Source organism: Hemitrygon akajei, chromosome 17 (genome assembly GCF_048418815.1).
Source record: "Hemitrygon akajei chromosome 17, sHemAka1.3, whole genome shotgun sequence".
NCBI classification, from domain to species: Eukaryota; Metazoa; Chordata; class Chondrichthyes; order Myliobatiformes; family Dasyatidae; genus Hemitrygon; species Hemitrygon akajei.
In genome coordinates, this window is record NC_133140.1 from 39,352,002 (window position 1) to 39,368,305 (window position 16,304).

The following is a 16,304-nucleotide window of genomic DNA, read 5'->3' on the forward strand; positions in this document are numbered from 1 at the left end:
AGAAGAGGGACGCCTCACGTCTTAATAAGCTGGTAAGGAAGGCGGGCTCTGTCGTGGGCAAAGTACTGGAGAGTTTAACATCGGTAGCTGAGCGAAGGGCGCTGAGTAGGCTACGGTCAATTATGGAAAACTCTGAACATCCTCTACATAGCACCATCCAGAGACAGAGAAGCAGTTTCAGCGACAGGTTACTATCGATGCAATGCTCCTCAGACAGGATGAAGAGGTCAATACTCCCCAATGCCATTAGGCTTTACAATTCAACCGCCAGGACTTAAGAACTTTTTAAAAGCTATTATTAATGCTTTTGAGATAGTGATTTAGATGCATATCATATTTTTTACTGAGTTAAGTATTGTATGTAATTAGTTTTGCTACAACAAGTGTATGGGACATTGGAAAAAAAGTTGAATTTCCCCATGGGGATGAATAAAGTATCTATCTATCTATCTATCTATTGCTCTCTAGTTATCTTACGCAGTGTATGATAAAATACAACTACTACACAGAAATCCACAACATACCGTAGATTTCGCACTACAGAGCGCACCTGATTAAAAGCCGCTGGCTCTAATTTTAGAAAGAAAATCAATTTTGTACTTGTACAAGCCGCACCGGATTTTAGGCCGCAGGTGTCCCACTTTGTAATATGAGATATTTACACAGAAAGATATTACACGTGAGGATTTTTTAACTTTTAATTAAATCCGTATGGTAACATAAACAAATACATATTGCAAATGCTTTTTTTCGAACCGTGCCTCTAACAGGGCTACTTTTAAATATACATACGTATCGGTAACACACAAATTACGTTGCATATACTTTTTTACTGAACAGTGCACAAACAACATTCCAATATCTCCTAACGACGTAAAAAAATATATACTGCAGCCTACCAGGAAAAGTTATTGATCGCCTTTAACTTAAAAGCAGCGTTTTCGCTCGGGTAATGTGCTCGGCTAATGTGCTCCCCCCCACCTTCCCGTTTATCGCAAACCGGTATTTCCCACAAGACGCGGCGAAACCGGATGTGATGTCATAGTATCCCGGGATGTACAGAAAACAAATAGATAGATAGATACTTTATTCAACTAGAAAATACTAACAAATGAATTACTAAGCGAAAATATTATAAACTAAATAACTGCCATAAAGGCATCACAATGCTTTTCTTCGAGTGTTTTCCATGTTGATGAGGGCGAGTACAAATGACTGATTTACAATAATTTAATTGTGAAATTGTGCTTGATTTATCGTACAATTTCATTGGACCTCTGTGAACTACTCATCAATTTTATTGGTCTACTGTTACGAGGCAAAATGTTTTTGGCGGCATGAAAAAAAATCATGCATTAGCCGCACCGTAGTAAAGGCCGCAGTGTTCAAAGCTGTTCAAAGCGTGGGAAAAAAGTAGCGGCTTATAATCCGACATCTACGGTAGTAAATTGTAAATTGTCCCATCCAGATCTAAAGATTTAATTGCTGCGGATTATTTTCTTACTTTTCTGGGATAATGTCTTTCCTGAAAAGGAGGATCTCTCTGCTTGGCAGGTGAGACTTGTGGCAGTGAAACAATCTCAGCTTCTGTGGCCTCCTCCGTGGTGGTTGTAGAAGTTGACTCTGGGACTGCAGGAAGTGGTTCTGACAGATCTGGGCACATTTCTTCTCCAACAAGAACTGATCACTTTTGATCAGCTCCATCGTCCCTCACTAGAACTGCCTGTCCAGGAGTGCAACACTGAACATCAATTTGTCTCAGCTGAATTCTTCTGAGATTGGGTTTGAGAAGATCCCAGCGTGAGCACAAGGGATGATCCAGGAACAACAAAACTGCTGAGTTGTTGGTTGTAGAGTGTGCTGCATTCTGATATACATGTAGGATATTGGTGCGCTTCTGATTCAGTGTCGGTGTAGTGTGTTCTACCAACATTAGTTTCAGTGCATTCTTCAGACTCTGGACAAACTCTTCCGCCAAGCCATTTGTAGCTGGGTGGTATGGTGCAGATGTAATATGTCTTATTCCATTAATTTTCAGGAATGACTGAAACGGTTCCACAAAAATACTGTGGTCCATTGTCACTGACTAGGTTTTTTGGAACATCAGACCTTGAGAAGATGCTTCTCAGCAGATCAACAGTGTGCAACTACTGGGAACACTTCTGGCCACTTTGTAGCTGCATCCACTACTACCAAGAAATTTGTGCCCATGAATGATCCAGCAAAGTCCACATGAATCCTCTGCTAGGGCAATACAGGCTATTCCCAGGGATGGAGAGGTGCTGTTTTTGGCATCTTCTGGATGTGTTGGCATCCTGTACAGTGCATGGCAAACTACTTGATCTGCTGAATTTCCCAGGTCACCAGAGAAAGCTTTGAGTCAATGCTTTCATTTTGACCATGCTTATATGATTACTATGTTGCTCTTCCAACACTTTAGCTCTCAGCTTGGATAGTACAGCAACTCTCAATCACCACATAAGCCTATTATAGCAATAAAACCCTTTATGAGTGTTTATGGTGAGAAACACTTCAGACTTTTCTTCTACCTTCATCTGTAGCATGACCTCCCTGCTCTTGAATTCAATCCCTCCAGCAATGAATGCCAACATTCCATTTGCCTTCTTAATAACCTGTTGTACCTGCAAACCAACTTTTTGCAATTCATGCACAAGCACTCCCAAGTTCCTCTGCACAACAGCATGCTGCAAACATTTACCATTTAAATAATAATCTGCTCTTCTATTATTCCTTCCAAAGTGGATGATCTCACATTTACCAATGTTGTATTCCATCTGTCAGACCTTGGCCCACTCACTTAATCTATCTATATCCCTTTGCAGACTCTCCATATCCTTTGTACAATTTGCTTTTCCACTCAGTTTAGTGTCATCAGCAAATTTTGCCTCGCTACACTCAGTCCCCTCTTCCAATCATCAATGTAAATGGTAAACAGCTGTGGGCCCAGCACCGACCCCTGTGGCACCCCACTCACCACTGACTGCCAACTGGAGAAACATCCACTATCCATGCCAATACACTTCCTCCGACTCCATGCATCCGTATCTTATTTATAAGTCTCTTGTGCGGCACCTTATCGAACGCCTTCTGGATATCCAAGGATATGACATCCACCTATTCCCCTCTATCCAGTGCACTCATTATGTCTTCAAAGAACTCCAGTAAGTTTGTCAAACAGGACCTGCCCTTTCTGAATCCGTGCTGTGTCTGTCTAATGGAACCACTCCTTTCTAAATGTTTTGCAATTTCTTCCTTAGTGACAGCTTCAAGCATTTTCCCGACTACAGATGTTAAGCTAACTGGTCTACAGTTGCCCGTCTTTTGCCTACACCCCTTTTTAAAAAGTGGCGTGACATTTGCTGTCTTCCAATCCACCGGAACCTGCCCAGAGTCTAGAGAATCTTGGTAAATGATTACCAATGCATCTATTATAACCTCTATCAATTCCCTCAGCACCCTGGGATGCATCCCATCAGGACCAGGGGACTTATCTAACTTCAGGCCCTCTAGTTTGCTCATTACTATCTCTTTAGAGACAGTGATTTTATTGAGGTCCTCACCTCCCATTTCATCCATAATATCACTCTTTGGCATATTAGATGTCTCCTCCACCGTGAAGATAGACACAAAATAGTAGTTCAATGCCTCAGCCATTTCTTTATCACCCATTATCAATTACCCCTTCACGTCTTCCAAGGGACCTATGTTGACTTTAGCCACCCTCTTCCGCTTTATATATTTATAAAAACTTTTGCTATCTGCTTTTATATTTTGTGCTAATTTACTTTCATTATCTTCCCTTTCCTTATTTCTTGTTTAGTTGTTCTTTGTTGCTTTTTAAAGTTTTCCCAATCCTCCAGTCTCCCACTACTCCTTGCGATTTTGTACACATTAACTTATAATTTGATACTATCTTTTATTTCCTTAGTTATCCCCACACTTACTGTCCTTACTCTTGACTGGAATATACTTTAGTTGAGCACTGTGAAAAATCTCTTTGAAAGTATTCTACTGTTCCTCAATTGTCCTAGCAAATAGCCTGTGCTCCCAATCCACATTAGCCAACTCCTCCCTCATCCTGTTGTAGTCTCCCTTATTCAAGCATAATACACTAGTTTTAGATCTATTTCATCCTCCATCTGTATGTGAAATTCAATTATACTACGATCACTCTTTCCAAGAGGATCCCTGACTTCAAGATAGCTAATCTTACCTGCCTCATCGCACAGGACTAGATCTAAGATAACATTTTCCCTTATAGGGTTACCAACATGCTGCTCAAGAAAGCTATCATGAATGCACTCTAAGAAATCCTCCTCAAGACTTCCTTGACCAACCTGATTCATCCAATCTATGTGGAAGTTAAAATCCCCCATGACAACTGCCGTTCTGTTCTTACAAGCCTCAGTTATTTCTTGGTTAATCGCCTCTGCCACTGCAATATTTTTATTAGGTGGCCTACCAATGATTTTTTTCCCCTTTATTATTCTTAATATCTACCTAGATGGACTCAACATTCTGCTCTGTAGTTCTTATATCGTCTCTCACAATCGTCCTGATCTCATCCTTAATTGAGAGCGCCACCCCACCTCCTTTGCCTTCCTGCCTATTTTTCCGTATTACCTGATACCCTTGGATATTTAATTCCCAGTCATCTCCACCTTGCAACCAGATTTCTGTAATGGCCACTAAACCATATGCCTTGGTACTGATCTGTGCCACAAGTTCACTAACCTTGTTTCTAATACTACGGGCATTTAGATAAAGTGCCCCGATACTCATTGTCCTTTTAGAATCTAGGACCTATGAGATTTTTGCTTTTAACTTTTATGCACTCTACTCTTACCTTTTTCTTCACTAACTCTAGCTTTGGTATTTGCATCACTTCCCTCTTCTTTTCTGTGTTGGTTCCCATCCTCCTGCCATGTTAGTTTAAAACCTTCCCAAAAGCACTAGCAAACAATCTCCCTAGGACATTGATCCTGACCCTGCTTAGATGTAGACCATTCGTATGTTACTGGTCCTACCTCCCCCAGAAGCAGTTCCAATGCCCCAAGAATCTGAAACCCTCCCTCCTGCACTACCGCTCAAGCCACATATTCATTCTAGCTATCCTGCTATTTCACCTTTAAATCTGCATTTGTTTAGTGCATGTGAGCCTCTGCCGCAATGGTAACACAATTCATTTGGTCAGGTCGGTTTCTGTTGAACTTGGCAATTTTGTTCACACTCACTTTCATTCCTGACTGCAACTCAATTGCATCTCTGTATGTGTTTTCCATTCATACAGTGATTTCACCTGCTTTTTAAATGTAGGTTGTGTTTCAGTTAAGAGCCATTTTTGAACACTCTCTTGTAATTTCCCTCAAACTAAACAATATCTCAGTGCATCATTAAGCTCACCACTGAACTGACAATGCTTAGACAATCTCTTCAATTCAGCCATGTACGCTGAAACGGATTCTCCTTCCTTCCTTGATTCCACTTATGAAACCTAAAGCATTCTGCAATCGACAATGGTTTCGTTTCTAAATATTCCTGCATTACTCTCACGATACCAGCAAAGCTTATTTGGCTGGTTTGGTTGGAGCAGTCAGGTTTCTAAGCAAACTACATGCTTTTCCACCAATTGCATGCAACAAAACTGGCACTTGTTTCCCATTGGCTGTTCCATTTGTTTCAAAATATCGCTCAATTCGTGCAGTATATAATATCCAGTTATCTTCTGTGCAATCAAATGTGTCTATTTTACTGATGTAGCCATCCATTTTTGTTTTTCTTAACAATTTATTATCACCCAATATTGTTTATTAATTCGTGAATTTTGTCCATTTTTTGCCTTTTGCTTTTAACTCAACCATCTTTCTCCTATTCCAAAGAGATGTAATGCACTTTTTTAAAAAAATGTTCATAGCTCTTCACTCTTCCGAAGAAGGAAAAAATGTCCCGCTGCTTATCTACAGGTACATAGTTGTCTCGGGTTAGTTTTAAAACTTGCTTGTCATCATTGTCATGTTTTGTAATTCCAAATCATAAACTGATTGAAGGAAAAACATGGGAGCTCAGGAATAATGTATACTCCAAATTTGGTTTTAATTAGGCATGCATTTATGACATGGTGGTGTAATGACATATACCATTTACATACTTCTATATATAACCCATATGAATTATATAAATAACAAAGAATCCTTAACCATAGAATATATTTACAATATTACTTAAGTATTAAAGACACAATAGTGATGAAACATCATTTTATGGAAATGTTAACTGTGTTTCTCCCTGCACAGGTGATATTTCTGGATCTGCTGAATACTTCTCACATTATTTCTATTTCAGATTTCTTGCACAGTTGTTTTACTTTTCCAAAACATATTATAGAAACTGAGTCTGCATAGTAATTGTTTTTTAATGTACTCACACAGCAATGATCGGAACAGGTCTGATTAATAAAGCAGATCATAAAATCAGAATAATAGCAGCATTATGAAAGACCGTAAGCCATAGGAGCAGAATGAGGCTATTTGGCCCATCAAGTCTGTTTTGCCATTTCATCATGGCTGATCTATCCTTCCTCTCACAACCTCCTGGCTTCTCATAAAACAGTACTTTGTGTTTCTTTGCAAATGGTGCTTGAAACAGTTACTGGAGTGTTGATAAATCTTTGAAAGCTATCACTAGGTACTCACCAGTAGAATTTCTATGGCACCAAGTATGTACATGGCTCCTGCAAAAGTTGTTCCAAGATAGAAACACAGGCCCACAGCACCCCCGAACTCAGGACCAAGTGACCTTGAAATCATGAAATAAGAACCACCGGCTGCAACGGAAGCACGAATGAAAGGAAAACAAAGTGTTATTCATCAAATCAAAACATGGTGAAAGCAAACTTTAAAAGGTGGGATCTTGGACTGAATGTAGCAAATTTCTACCTGTCTGTGATCTTGTAAAACTCAGAAATAACCATTTCAGAAGACAAAGTGGAAGCCAGTTAGTCTTAAAGTGATGAATATGTACATTTTAAGGGATAACTGTTAAAATTAATGCTATACGAATGATAAGTTTCAGTGAATTTATGTAGAACACTATTTAAAGAACAATGGCTAAGCATGAACACAATAAAATAAAATAAAACCCGGAAGTATACACCTGGTTCCCTAAATCCCTCATTAGGGAACTTGTTACCTGGTACAACTCCATTTGTTGCTATGGCACTCATTGATATGGCTGTTAACATTGTCTGAAAAACAGAAGATTTAAACTTTGCAAAATGTCTTTTCAATTTTTTATGCCCCTGAATTTAAGCAATACAAACATCAATACAAAATTTTAAATAATTTTATATGCATCAATAAATGAAAATCTTTATATTCTACCTTTGTAAAGATATTTACAGATTACAAAGAATTTCAACTGTGAAGATGGAACAATTTTACTCCCTGAAGCACTGGAATAGTTGTAACTAGGTGTTACTACTATCAACATCAACTGGTTATTATGTATTTAAATACTGTCATTTTAAATACTGTATAAAATACAGATGGCACAGGAATCCTTTCATCTATAGTGAGAGAAGTTATACTGATTTGACCACCAAGATCCATGTTTAGACATTTAAATTGAATACTGAGAGGCCAGCATTTTGCACAACTAAGGTAACCTCTCTTAACCCAAATGAAAATTGGGATAAAGGAATCAAATTTAATTGTGTAAACGTAGATCTCCTGAAATGCAGTTTCAACAAACCTTAGTACTATATAAAAGTGGTTAATGCAGATTACGCAGGACACTCTGAGGTGAAATTGACAAGGACACAATGTAATCTGAGGAAAATATGTCTTTTCATAACAGGATGTTGTTGTCAATTACTGAATAACTGACCTGTAAAAATGTTTGCACATAATTAGCTTGTGCTACTAAACCAGTCCAGCAAAAAATGAATTCATAGCTGATAGGGTTCTGAAAAAAAACCTAAGAAATACACTTTCCATTATACTCATCAAATCTGTACTCTTAGGCTCCTGCCTTTTAAAAAGATTATTTATTTAATTTATTGAGATACAGTGTGGAGTAGGCCACTCTGGCCCCATGAACTGTGCCATACAGCAGTCCACCAACTTAACACTATTCTAATCATGAGACAATTTACAAACACCAATTAACCTACCAACCAGCATGTCTTTGGAAACCGAAGCACCCAGAGAAAACCCACGCAGTCACTTGCAGAATGTACCAACTCCATACAGTCAACAGCGGGAATTCAGCCCGGGTCACTGGTACTGTAAAGTGTTGAGCTAAACACTATGCTACCGTGCCACCTTTTTATAGTTGTTCTCGATTATTTGGTTACTTAGAGGAAAGCTCAATGATAATGAAGGTGCGCAATAGGTTACGAAACCACAATTTAGAAACTTCAGTGCAGTACCAAAAGTATAGGTTTTGCATGATTCCAAGAACCCTACTACAAGAGAATGGTTAAAAATTGTTCAGAATCCTGGGCTTTATATAAAAACAACAGTATAAATTACAAGAGAAAGGAAATCATGATCATATTGGTTTGGCCATAAGCATATCCAGTCTGGTTACATTTTAGGAAATAAGTAAAAAAAAAACATATGTGCATGAGATTTACCAGGGATGAAGGACTTAGTGGATAAATGGAGAAGCTGGGGTTGTTGTCCTTGCAAATTTGGAAGATATAAGCAAAATAGCTAAAGGGGAATTGCTCTTATTAGTGGAGCGGGTCAAAAACTAGAGAACACAGATGACAGGCAAAAGAACCAAAACTGAAACGAGCAAATTTTATTTTTAAATCTGGAAATGCAGTGCAGGGGGAGTTATAGACGTGTATTCAATTGTAGTTTTCAAACAAGTGTGGATGAATTCTTGAAATGAAAGTATTTTCAAAGTTATAAGATGATGGCGGGAGAGTTACCACTACAGTTTCTCCTTTGGCTTCTATATTCTCTTTCATATGCTATACAGTGTACTGTCCCAGACTGACATGAAGTCCACTTGGGGAGATGGCTGGCTTATATAGGATCAGTCAAAGGATTATTTGGGGCTGAGGTTAATGAAGGTGGTTGGAAGAAATCAGTGGAATTGATATTATAGACAATAGACAGTAGGTGCAGGAGTGGGCCATTCAGCCCTTCTAGCCAGCACCGCCATTCACTGTGATCATTGCTGATCATACACAATCAGTACCCCGTTCCTGCCCTCTCCCCATATCCCTTGACCCCACTATCTATAAGAGCTCTATTTAACTCTCTCTTGAATGCATCCAGAGACTTGGCCCCCACTGCCTTCTGGGGCAGAGCATTCTGCATATCCACCACTCTCTGGGTAAAAAAGTTTTTCCGCATCTCTGTTCTAAATGGCCTACCCCTTATTCTTAAACTGTGGCCTCTAGTTCTAGACTCACCCATCAGCGGGAACATGCTTCCTGCCTCCAGCATGTCCAATCCCTTAATAATCTTATATGTTTCAATCAGATCCCCTCTCATCCTTCTAAATTCCAGTGTATATCCCTTCTCATCCTTCTAAATTATAGATGTGGACTGAAAGCAAGGGTACTAAATTCCATTAAAATCCATTTGTTTCAGGAGTTATGATTGCTCCTCAGAATAAGCTAATTTCCCCATAATGCTTCAAGAGAAACATTAAACAAGATATTATCTCATTTGGTGCAAACCTGTCCTAGAAATTCCAGCATACAAGTAAATACTATGCATTCGCTAACATTAAAATTACCCAGAATATTGATCTTATTAATTTGCTGCACAGAATCCTCTCAAAACTAAGAAATTACTTTAAATGATCTAGTCTCTTACTTTCTAAACTGTGAATTCTCATCAACATCTAAATAAGCTGTTTTGCAAGCACAATATTTACATGTTAAGAAAATCTCAGGAGAGAGATTATAGGTTTTGAGTCTCGTTTTAAAATTGAGAGAAAAATACAAATTTCTTGTGCAAAAAACATTTTGGGTGAGAAATTTTCAAAAGATAGAATAAATCAAATGGTTAACAATTTGGTACTTACACAGCAGCAACACATGAACACAATACAAAACGACTGCAAGACCCCTGCAATTCCGACAAGCCATGTCAAACGTAAAAATAGTATGACTCCAAAGATATTCTGTAGACAAGGCAGGTACACTCCCATAAGAGTGCCCATACTTGGAGACTAAAAAAAACAAAATGAAATAGCTATTAGTATTTTCATTTGAAACTGTGAGCCACATCACAGAGATCACAGGGTCATAGAGTACCAAAATAGGCTCTTGGTTCACCATGTCTTCACTGACCTTGTATTATTCTTCATATGTTCAATTCGACCCAAAGATATAGGAGCTGAATTAGGCCATTTGGCTCATTGAGTCTGATCTGTCATGGCTCATCCATTTCCCTCTCAGCACCAATCTCCTGCCTTCTTCCTGTATCCCTTCTGCCTTGACCAATCAAGAATCCATCAACATCTGCTTTAAATGTATGTAAAAACTTGGCCTCCACAGCTGTCTGGGACAACAAATTCCACAGATTCACCACTTGTTTACTAAAGAAATTCCTCCTCATCTCCATTCTAAATGGACAGCCCTCTAATCTGAGGCTGTGTCCTTTAATCCTAGACTCACCCAGCAAAGAAAATATCCTCTCCACATCCATTCTATTGAGACCTTTCAACATTCAATAGGTTTCAATGAGATCCTACTCCCCCCCCCACCCATTCTTCTGAATTCCAGTGAGTATAGGCCCAGAGCCATCAAACACCCCTTATGTGATAATCCTTTCAATCCCAGAATCATTTTCATAAACCTCCTTTGTTCCTCTCCAATGGCAGCACATCCTTGCTTAGACAAGGGGACCAGAACTGCTCACAATACTCCAAGTGAAGCATCACCAGTGTCATATAAAACCTTAACATTACATCCATTACTTTTAAATTTTAGCCCTCTTGAAATAAATGCTAACATTACATTTGGCTTCCTCACCACTGACTCAACCTGCAAATTAACCTTTAGGGAATATAATGTGAGGACTCCCAAATCCCTTTGCACCACAGATTTTTGAATTTTCTCTCCATTTAGAATATAGCCTACACTTTTATTTCTGCAACCAAATTGCATGGCTGTACACTTCCTGACACTATATTCCACCCAACACTTCTTTGCCCATTGTCCCAATCTGTCTAATTCCTTCTGTGGCCTTTTTGCTTCCTCAACACTACCTGCCCCCTCCACCTATCTTCGCATCATCCTCAAACTTGGCCACAAAGCCATCATCCAAATCAGTGACACTGGACATCTTTCAGAACCCTGGGTTGTAGACCATCTGGACCAGGTGATTGGTCTACCTTCAGACCTATCAGTTTCCCAAGTATCTACTCCCTAGTATTGGTAACTTCACTCACTTCTGGCCCCAACACTCTTGAACTTCCAGCATACATCTAGCGTCTGCCACATTAAGGACCACTGCAAAATACTTATTCAGTTCATCTGCCCATTCCTTCTCCCCCATTACTGCTTCTCCAGCAACATTTTCTAGGGGTTCAAAATCTCTAAAAAGCCATCTTGGAGGCAACCTACAAATTCCCCCTCTTGGGATCCAGCCTGATTTTCCGAATCTATCTGCATATTGAAGTCTTCCATGACTCCTGTAACATTGCCCACTTGATGTGCATTTTCTATCTTCTGTTGTAATTTGTAGCCCATATCTTTGTTACTGTTCAGAGGTCTGCATACAACTCCAATCAGGGTCATTTTACTTTTGCAGCTTCTTAGCTCTACACATAACAATTCTACACCTTTTGATCCTAGGTCACTTCTTTCTAACAATTTAATTTAATTTTTTACCAATGGAAACACCCCCACCATCTCTGCCTACCTGCCTGTCGCTTTGATACAATGTGTATCCTTGGACGTTAAGCTTTCAGCTATAATCTTTCAACCACGATTCAGTGATGCCCACAATATCATACATACTAATCCTAACTGTGCTCCATGTTCACATGTTTCCATTAACTTCATCCAGATTCTGCTACTCATCACAAACTAGGGGCAACTTAGAGTGTTCAGTTAATGTACCTACCTGCACGCCTTTGAGGATTCGCAAGTGGAAAATGTACAAACTTCACACAGTGAGCACTGATTGTGGGTTGCTAGAGTTGTGAGGCCTCACAAATTATTTACTTGTCCATTTAATTATTTCAATACATCTTAATGAATGATTATGAAAATATTGTCATTTTTGCATTACTTTTCACAATCTGACAATGCCCCAAAGCACACAACCAATGAAATATTTCTGAAATTTATTCAGCATTGTAACAATTTCATAGTGAACATATTCAAAGAGCAAGTGTGAAAGGTATCTGAGTGTCCAGATATATTTCATACTTGCTCTTTGAATTGTTCACCAGACTAGAAAAAAGCATCAATTCTAGATGCACTGGACACAAATTTGGGAATAACAATTCCGCTAGGCTAAATGCAGAGGAAGGATAGGACAACAAAAAGGAAGTTAAACCTTATCACCTATGCATGCAACAGTTTTGTTGAAAACCAAAGTTTACTTATGTCTTTTGCAGACATTTTGACTAATGGTACCAGCACGAGCACAGTCTATGCTGATGACATTTGCAATGCCTTCTGCATCCTTCATAGATAAATTGGGCACTTTTCCTTCATGTTTCACTTATCTTTCCTGTGTGCCAGCTGTCAAAAATCCAGGAATTCTACCAATAAATATAGTGGTCATGCCAGGTGTGATTAGTAAATAGTCAACTTCACTTTGGGATATGCAGAAGTCACCAGATCTTCATCATTATTGCTGAATAAGCACCTGCCTTGAAAGTTACTGGTTCAGGACACTGTAAATTATCACTTTAGATGCACAGCCCAATGTATTATCTAATGGAATGAGAGCATAAATTTGTGCACCTCAAGTATAAGCTCATTTTGCAAACAGAAGGCAGTCAACTTGAAGATGAACTTTCCCTGGGCATACTTTAGGGAAGCTAGATGTCAAAAGCTTTTCTCTAGTTCTGTGGGAGGGACTTATTCTCACCATGCTTCTGCCTAATGTGATGTCATTTACAGACTCCATAGTATTACATGACTCTCTGCTATTTCGAACAAGGCATCAAAAAAGAGCAATTTTGCTACAATGGATCTGGAAAAGACAAGCTCCCACATAACCACGGTTTATATACTATAACTACGCAAAGAACAAAGCTGACGGATAACATCTGTATTGTGCTATAATAAGGACAGGAAATGCTATGAATATTCAGTATATCAAGACGTCTATACTTGTCTAATATGTGCTATTTGAATTTTCCCTTTTCTGGTAAATACATCAACAATCTAAAATATTAATTTTGCTTGCCACAGATGCTGCCTGTGCTGTAACCAATGATTACCATTTTTACTATCATGGTAAATTTCAAGCAATCATAGCATTTAAGATTTCCCTCCAGAATATTCTGAAAACCATTTAAAATAATTGATTTTAGTGTTTTGGTTGAATGACACAATGATGAATCAATTCGTTCAGAGAATTGTCAAAGGCTGGATGCAAAATAATTACACTGAATAATGATTACTGTTAAAAAAAAGATACACATCAATAAAACGTTAGTGGAGGTGTAATTACCTTGGCTGTTTTTTTCTTTGAAATCTCTGCACTGTCTGCTTCCTCATGTTCCTTTGCTCCCTGAGTAATGTTTGTGTAATTAGCTAATCTGCTGAGTAGTGACGATACCTTTGGTCGAATGTCCAATTCCTCCTGGAAAAGAGGTAGGGAAAATGTGCACCAGTTATTAAACCAACATAAAACAATTATTCATTAAGTTATAAATATTCAGCTTAAGTATTTTTGATATAACACAATTTATACTTTGGACACAGATAGATTGACTTCATGAACCAAAAGGCCTCTTCCTACTTTATGAGAAATTAAATTTACAAAGCTATTTTTCGCTATGAAGAATAGGATGGTACACTGTACACAGAAATAAACTGTACAGAATGGTCGCAATTTTTCCTAGTCTTTCTGATTTTCCAGGAACCCTTTTGTAACTTGAGAAATGGCTGTGCACAATCTGCACTCTCTCATATACATTGTTAACTGACCTACTGATATGGGGATAGCCTGGGATTATTTTCCTAAATGGAGTAGGGGTGTAAGCAATCCTTTATCAATGCCTTTCCAGACCTGACCTTTATTGGTATTGGCTTTGTTAATGTCCCATCTGCTGAGATACAGTGTAAACCTTTTGTTTTGTGTGCCATCCAGACAGATCATGTCTTATGTAATTATATCAAGGTAGTAAGAAGAAAATAGAATACAAAATACAGGGTTGCAGTTACAGAGAAAGTGCAGTGCAGGTTAAAGAATAAAGTGCATGGGCCATAACAAGGCAGATTTGAAGATCAAGGGTTCATCTTTTAGTATACTAGAAATCTGTCCAAAGGATAGAAGCTGTCCTCAAGTCTGGTGGGTTATACTCTCAGGCTTTTCTATCTTTTTCCTGACAGGCGTGGTGAAAAGATCCTATGTTTTTCTGTAATAATTCATTAAGTAGCATAGTGTGGAAAAAATTATTACTTTGCTTCTCTGGTAATAGAAATGCAGGTGCAATCAGATAAAACAAATCAAAGTTCCTCATTATCATAAGAACAAAGTGCATCCTACTCCCTTTGGTTAGTCATTAATAGTATATCACTGATGCCACATTGTGGTAGATTTATAAACATAATTAAAATCAGAATCTGGTTCAATATCACTGGCATATGTCATGAAATTTGTTATTTGCCGTAGTACTTTACTTATTGTCACCAAACAATTGATACTAGAGCGTACAATCATCAGGGCGCTATTTGATACTGCGCTTCGTGCTCCCTGAAGTACAAATCCAAGTAAATATAATTAAAAATTTTAATTATAAATCATAATTAGAAAATAGAAAACGTAAAGTAAGGTAGTGCAAGTTAGGTCCGGACATTTGGAAGGTACGGCCCAGATCCAGGTCTGGATCCATTCAGTAGTCTCATCACAGTTGGAGAGAAGCTGTTCCCAAATCTGGCTGTACAAATCTTCAAGCTCCTGAACCTTCTGGAGGGAAGAGGGACAAAAAGTGTGTTGGCTGGGTGGGTTGTGTTCTTGATTATCCTGGCAGCACTGCTCCGACAGCACGATTGGTTTGTGTGATGTGCTGGGCTGTGTTCACGATCTTCTGCAGCTACTTCCGATCTTGGACAGGACAACTTCCATACCAGGTTGTGATGCACCCTAGAAGAATGCTTTCTACGGTGCATCTATAAATATTAGTGAGGGTTTTAGGGCACAAGCCAAATTTCTTCAGCTTTCTCAGGAAGTAAAGGCGCTGGTGGGCCTTCTTGGCAGTGGACTCTTCTTGGTTAGACCAAGTCAGGTCATTTGTGATATTTACAGCGAGGAACTTAAAGCTTTTGACCTGTTCCACCAGCACACCACCGATGTAGATGGGGTCAAGTGGGCTGCTACTCCTTCTGAAGTCAACAACCAATTCCTTTGTCTTGCTGACGTTGAGGGATAGGTTATTGTCTTTGCACCATGCCACCAGGTTCTTAATTTCCTCTCTGTACTCAGACTCATCATTACCCAAGATACGGCCTACAATTGTGGTGTCATCAGCAAACTTATATATTGAGTTCGATGGAAACTTGGCTACACAATCATGAGTGTACAGTGAGTACAGCAGGGGGCTGAGTACACAGCCTTGTGGGGCACTGGTGTTCAGAGTGATTGTAGAGGAGAGCTTGTCCCCTATTTTTACAGCCTGGTCCTGTCTGTGAGGAAGTTGAAGATCCAGCTGCAGATCTGAGTGCTAAGACCCAGGTTCCGGAGCTTAGGAATCAGTTTATTTGGAATGATGGTGTTAAAGGCAGAGCTGTAGTCAATGAAAAGGAGCCTTACATATGAGTCTTTATTCTCCAGGTGTTATAAGGAGGAATGTAGTGCCAGAGAGATGGCATCTGCCATTGACCTGTACATTGCAATACGTAATAATAACTATAAATTACATGAAATAAAAAGAAAAATAAATTAAATATGCAATGCAAAAACAAGAGGTACTGAGGTAGTTTAAATGGGTTCATCGTCTATTCAGAAATCTGATGGCAGAGGGGAAGTAGCTGTTCCTGAAACATTGAGTATGTGTTTTCAGGCTCCTGTACCACCTCCTTGATAGTAGCAATGAGAAATAGGCATGTCCTGGATGATGGGGGTCCTTAA

The 16,304-nt window shown here is 38.9% G+C and overlaps 1 protein-coding gene across 7 annotated transcripts in view; it reads right to left on the reverse strand.

Annotated features, from left to right (window-relative positions):
• The window catches only part of slc12a4 (solute carrier family 12 member 4), a 200,231-nt gene that overhangs the window by 48,550 nt on the left and 135,377 nt on the right, over positions 1–16,304 (reverse strand). For all 7 annotated transcript variants that reach the window (XM_073069965.1, XM_073069968.1, XM_073069966.1 and 4 more), the window contains 4 exons: positions 13,683–13,814; positions 10,069–10,215; positions 7,210–7,264; positions 6,714–6,844 (listed from right to left, as the gene is read on the reverse strand). In XM_073069965.1, the coding sequence (XP_072926066.1) occupies positions 6,714–6,844; positions 7,210–7,264; positions 10,069–10,215; positions 13,683–13,814 (465 nt within the window). The remainder of the gene's footprint in view (positions 1–6,713; positions 6,845–7,209; positions 7,265–10,068; positions 10,216–13,682; positions 13,815–16,304) is intronic.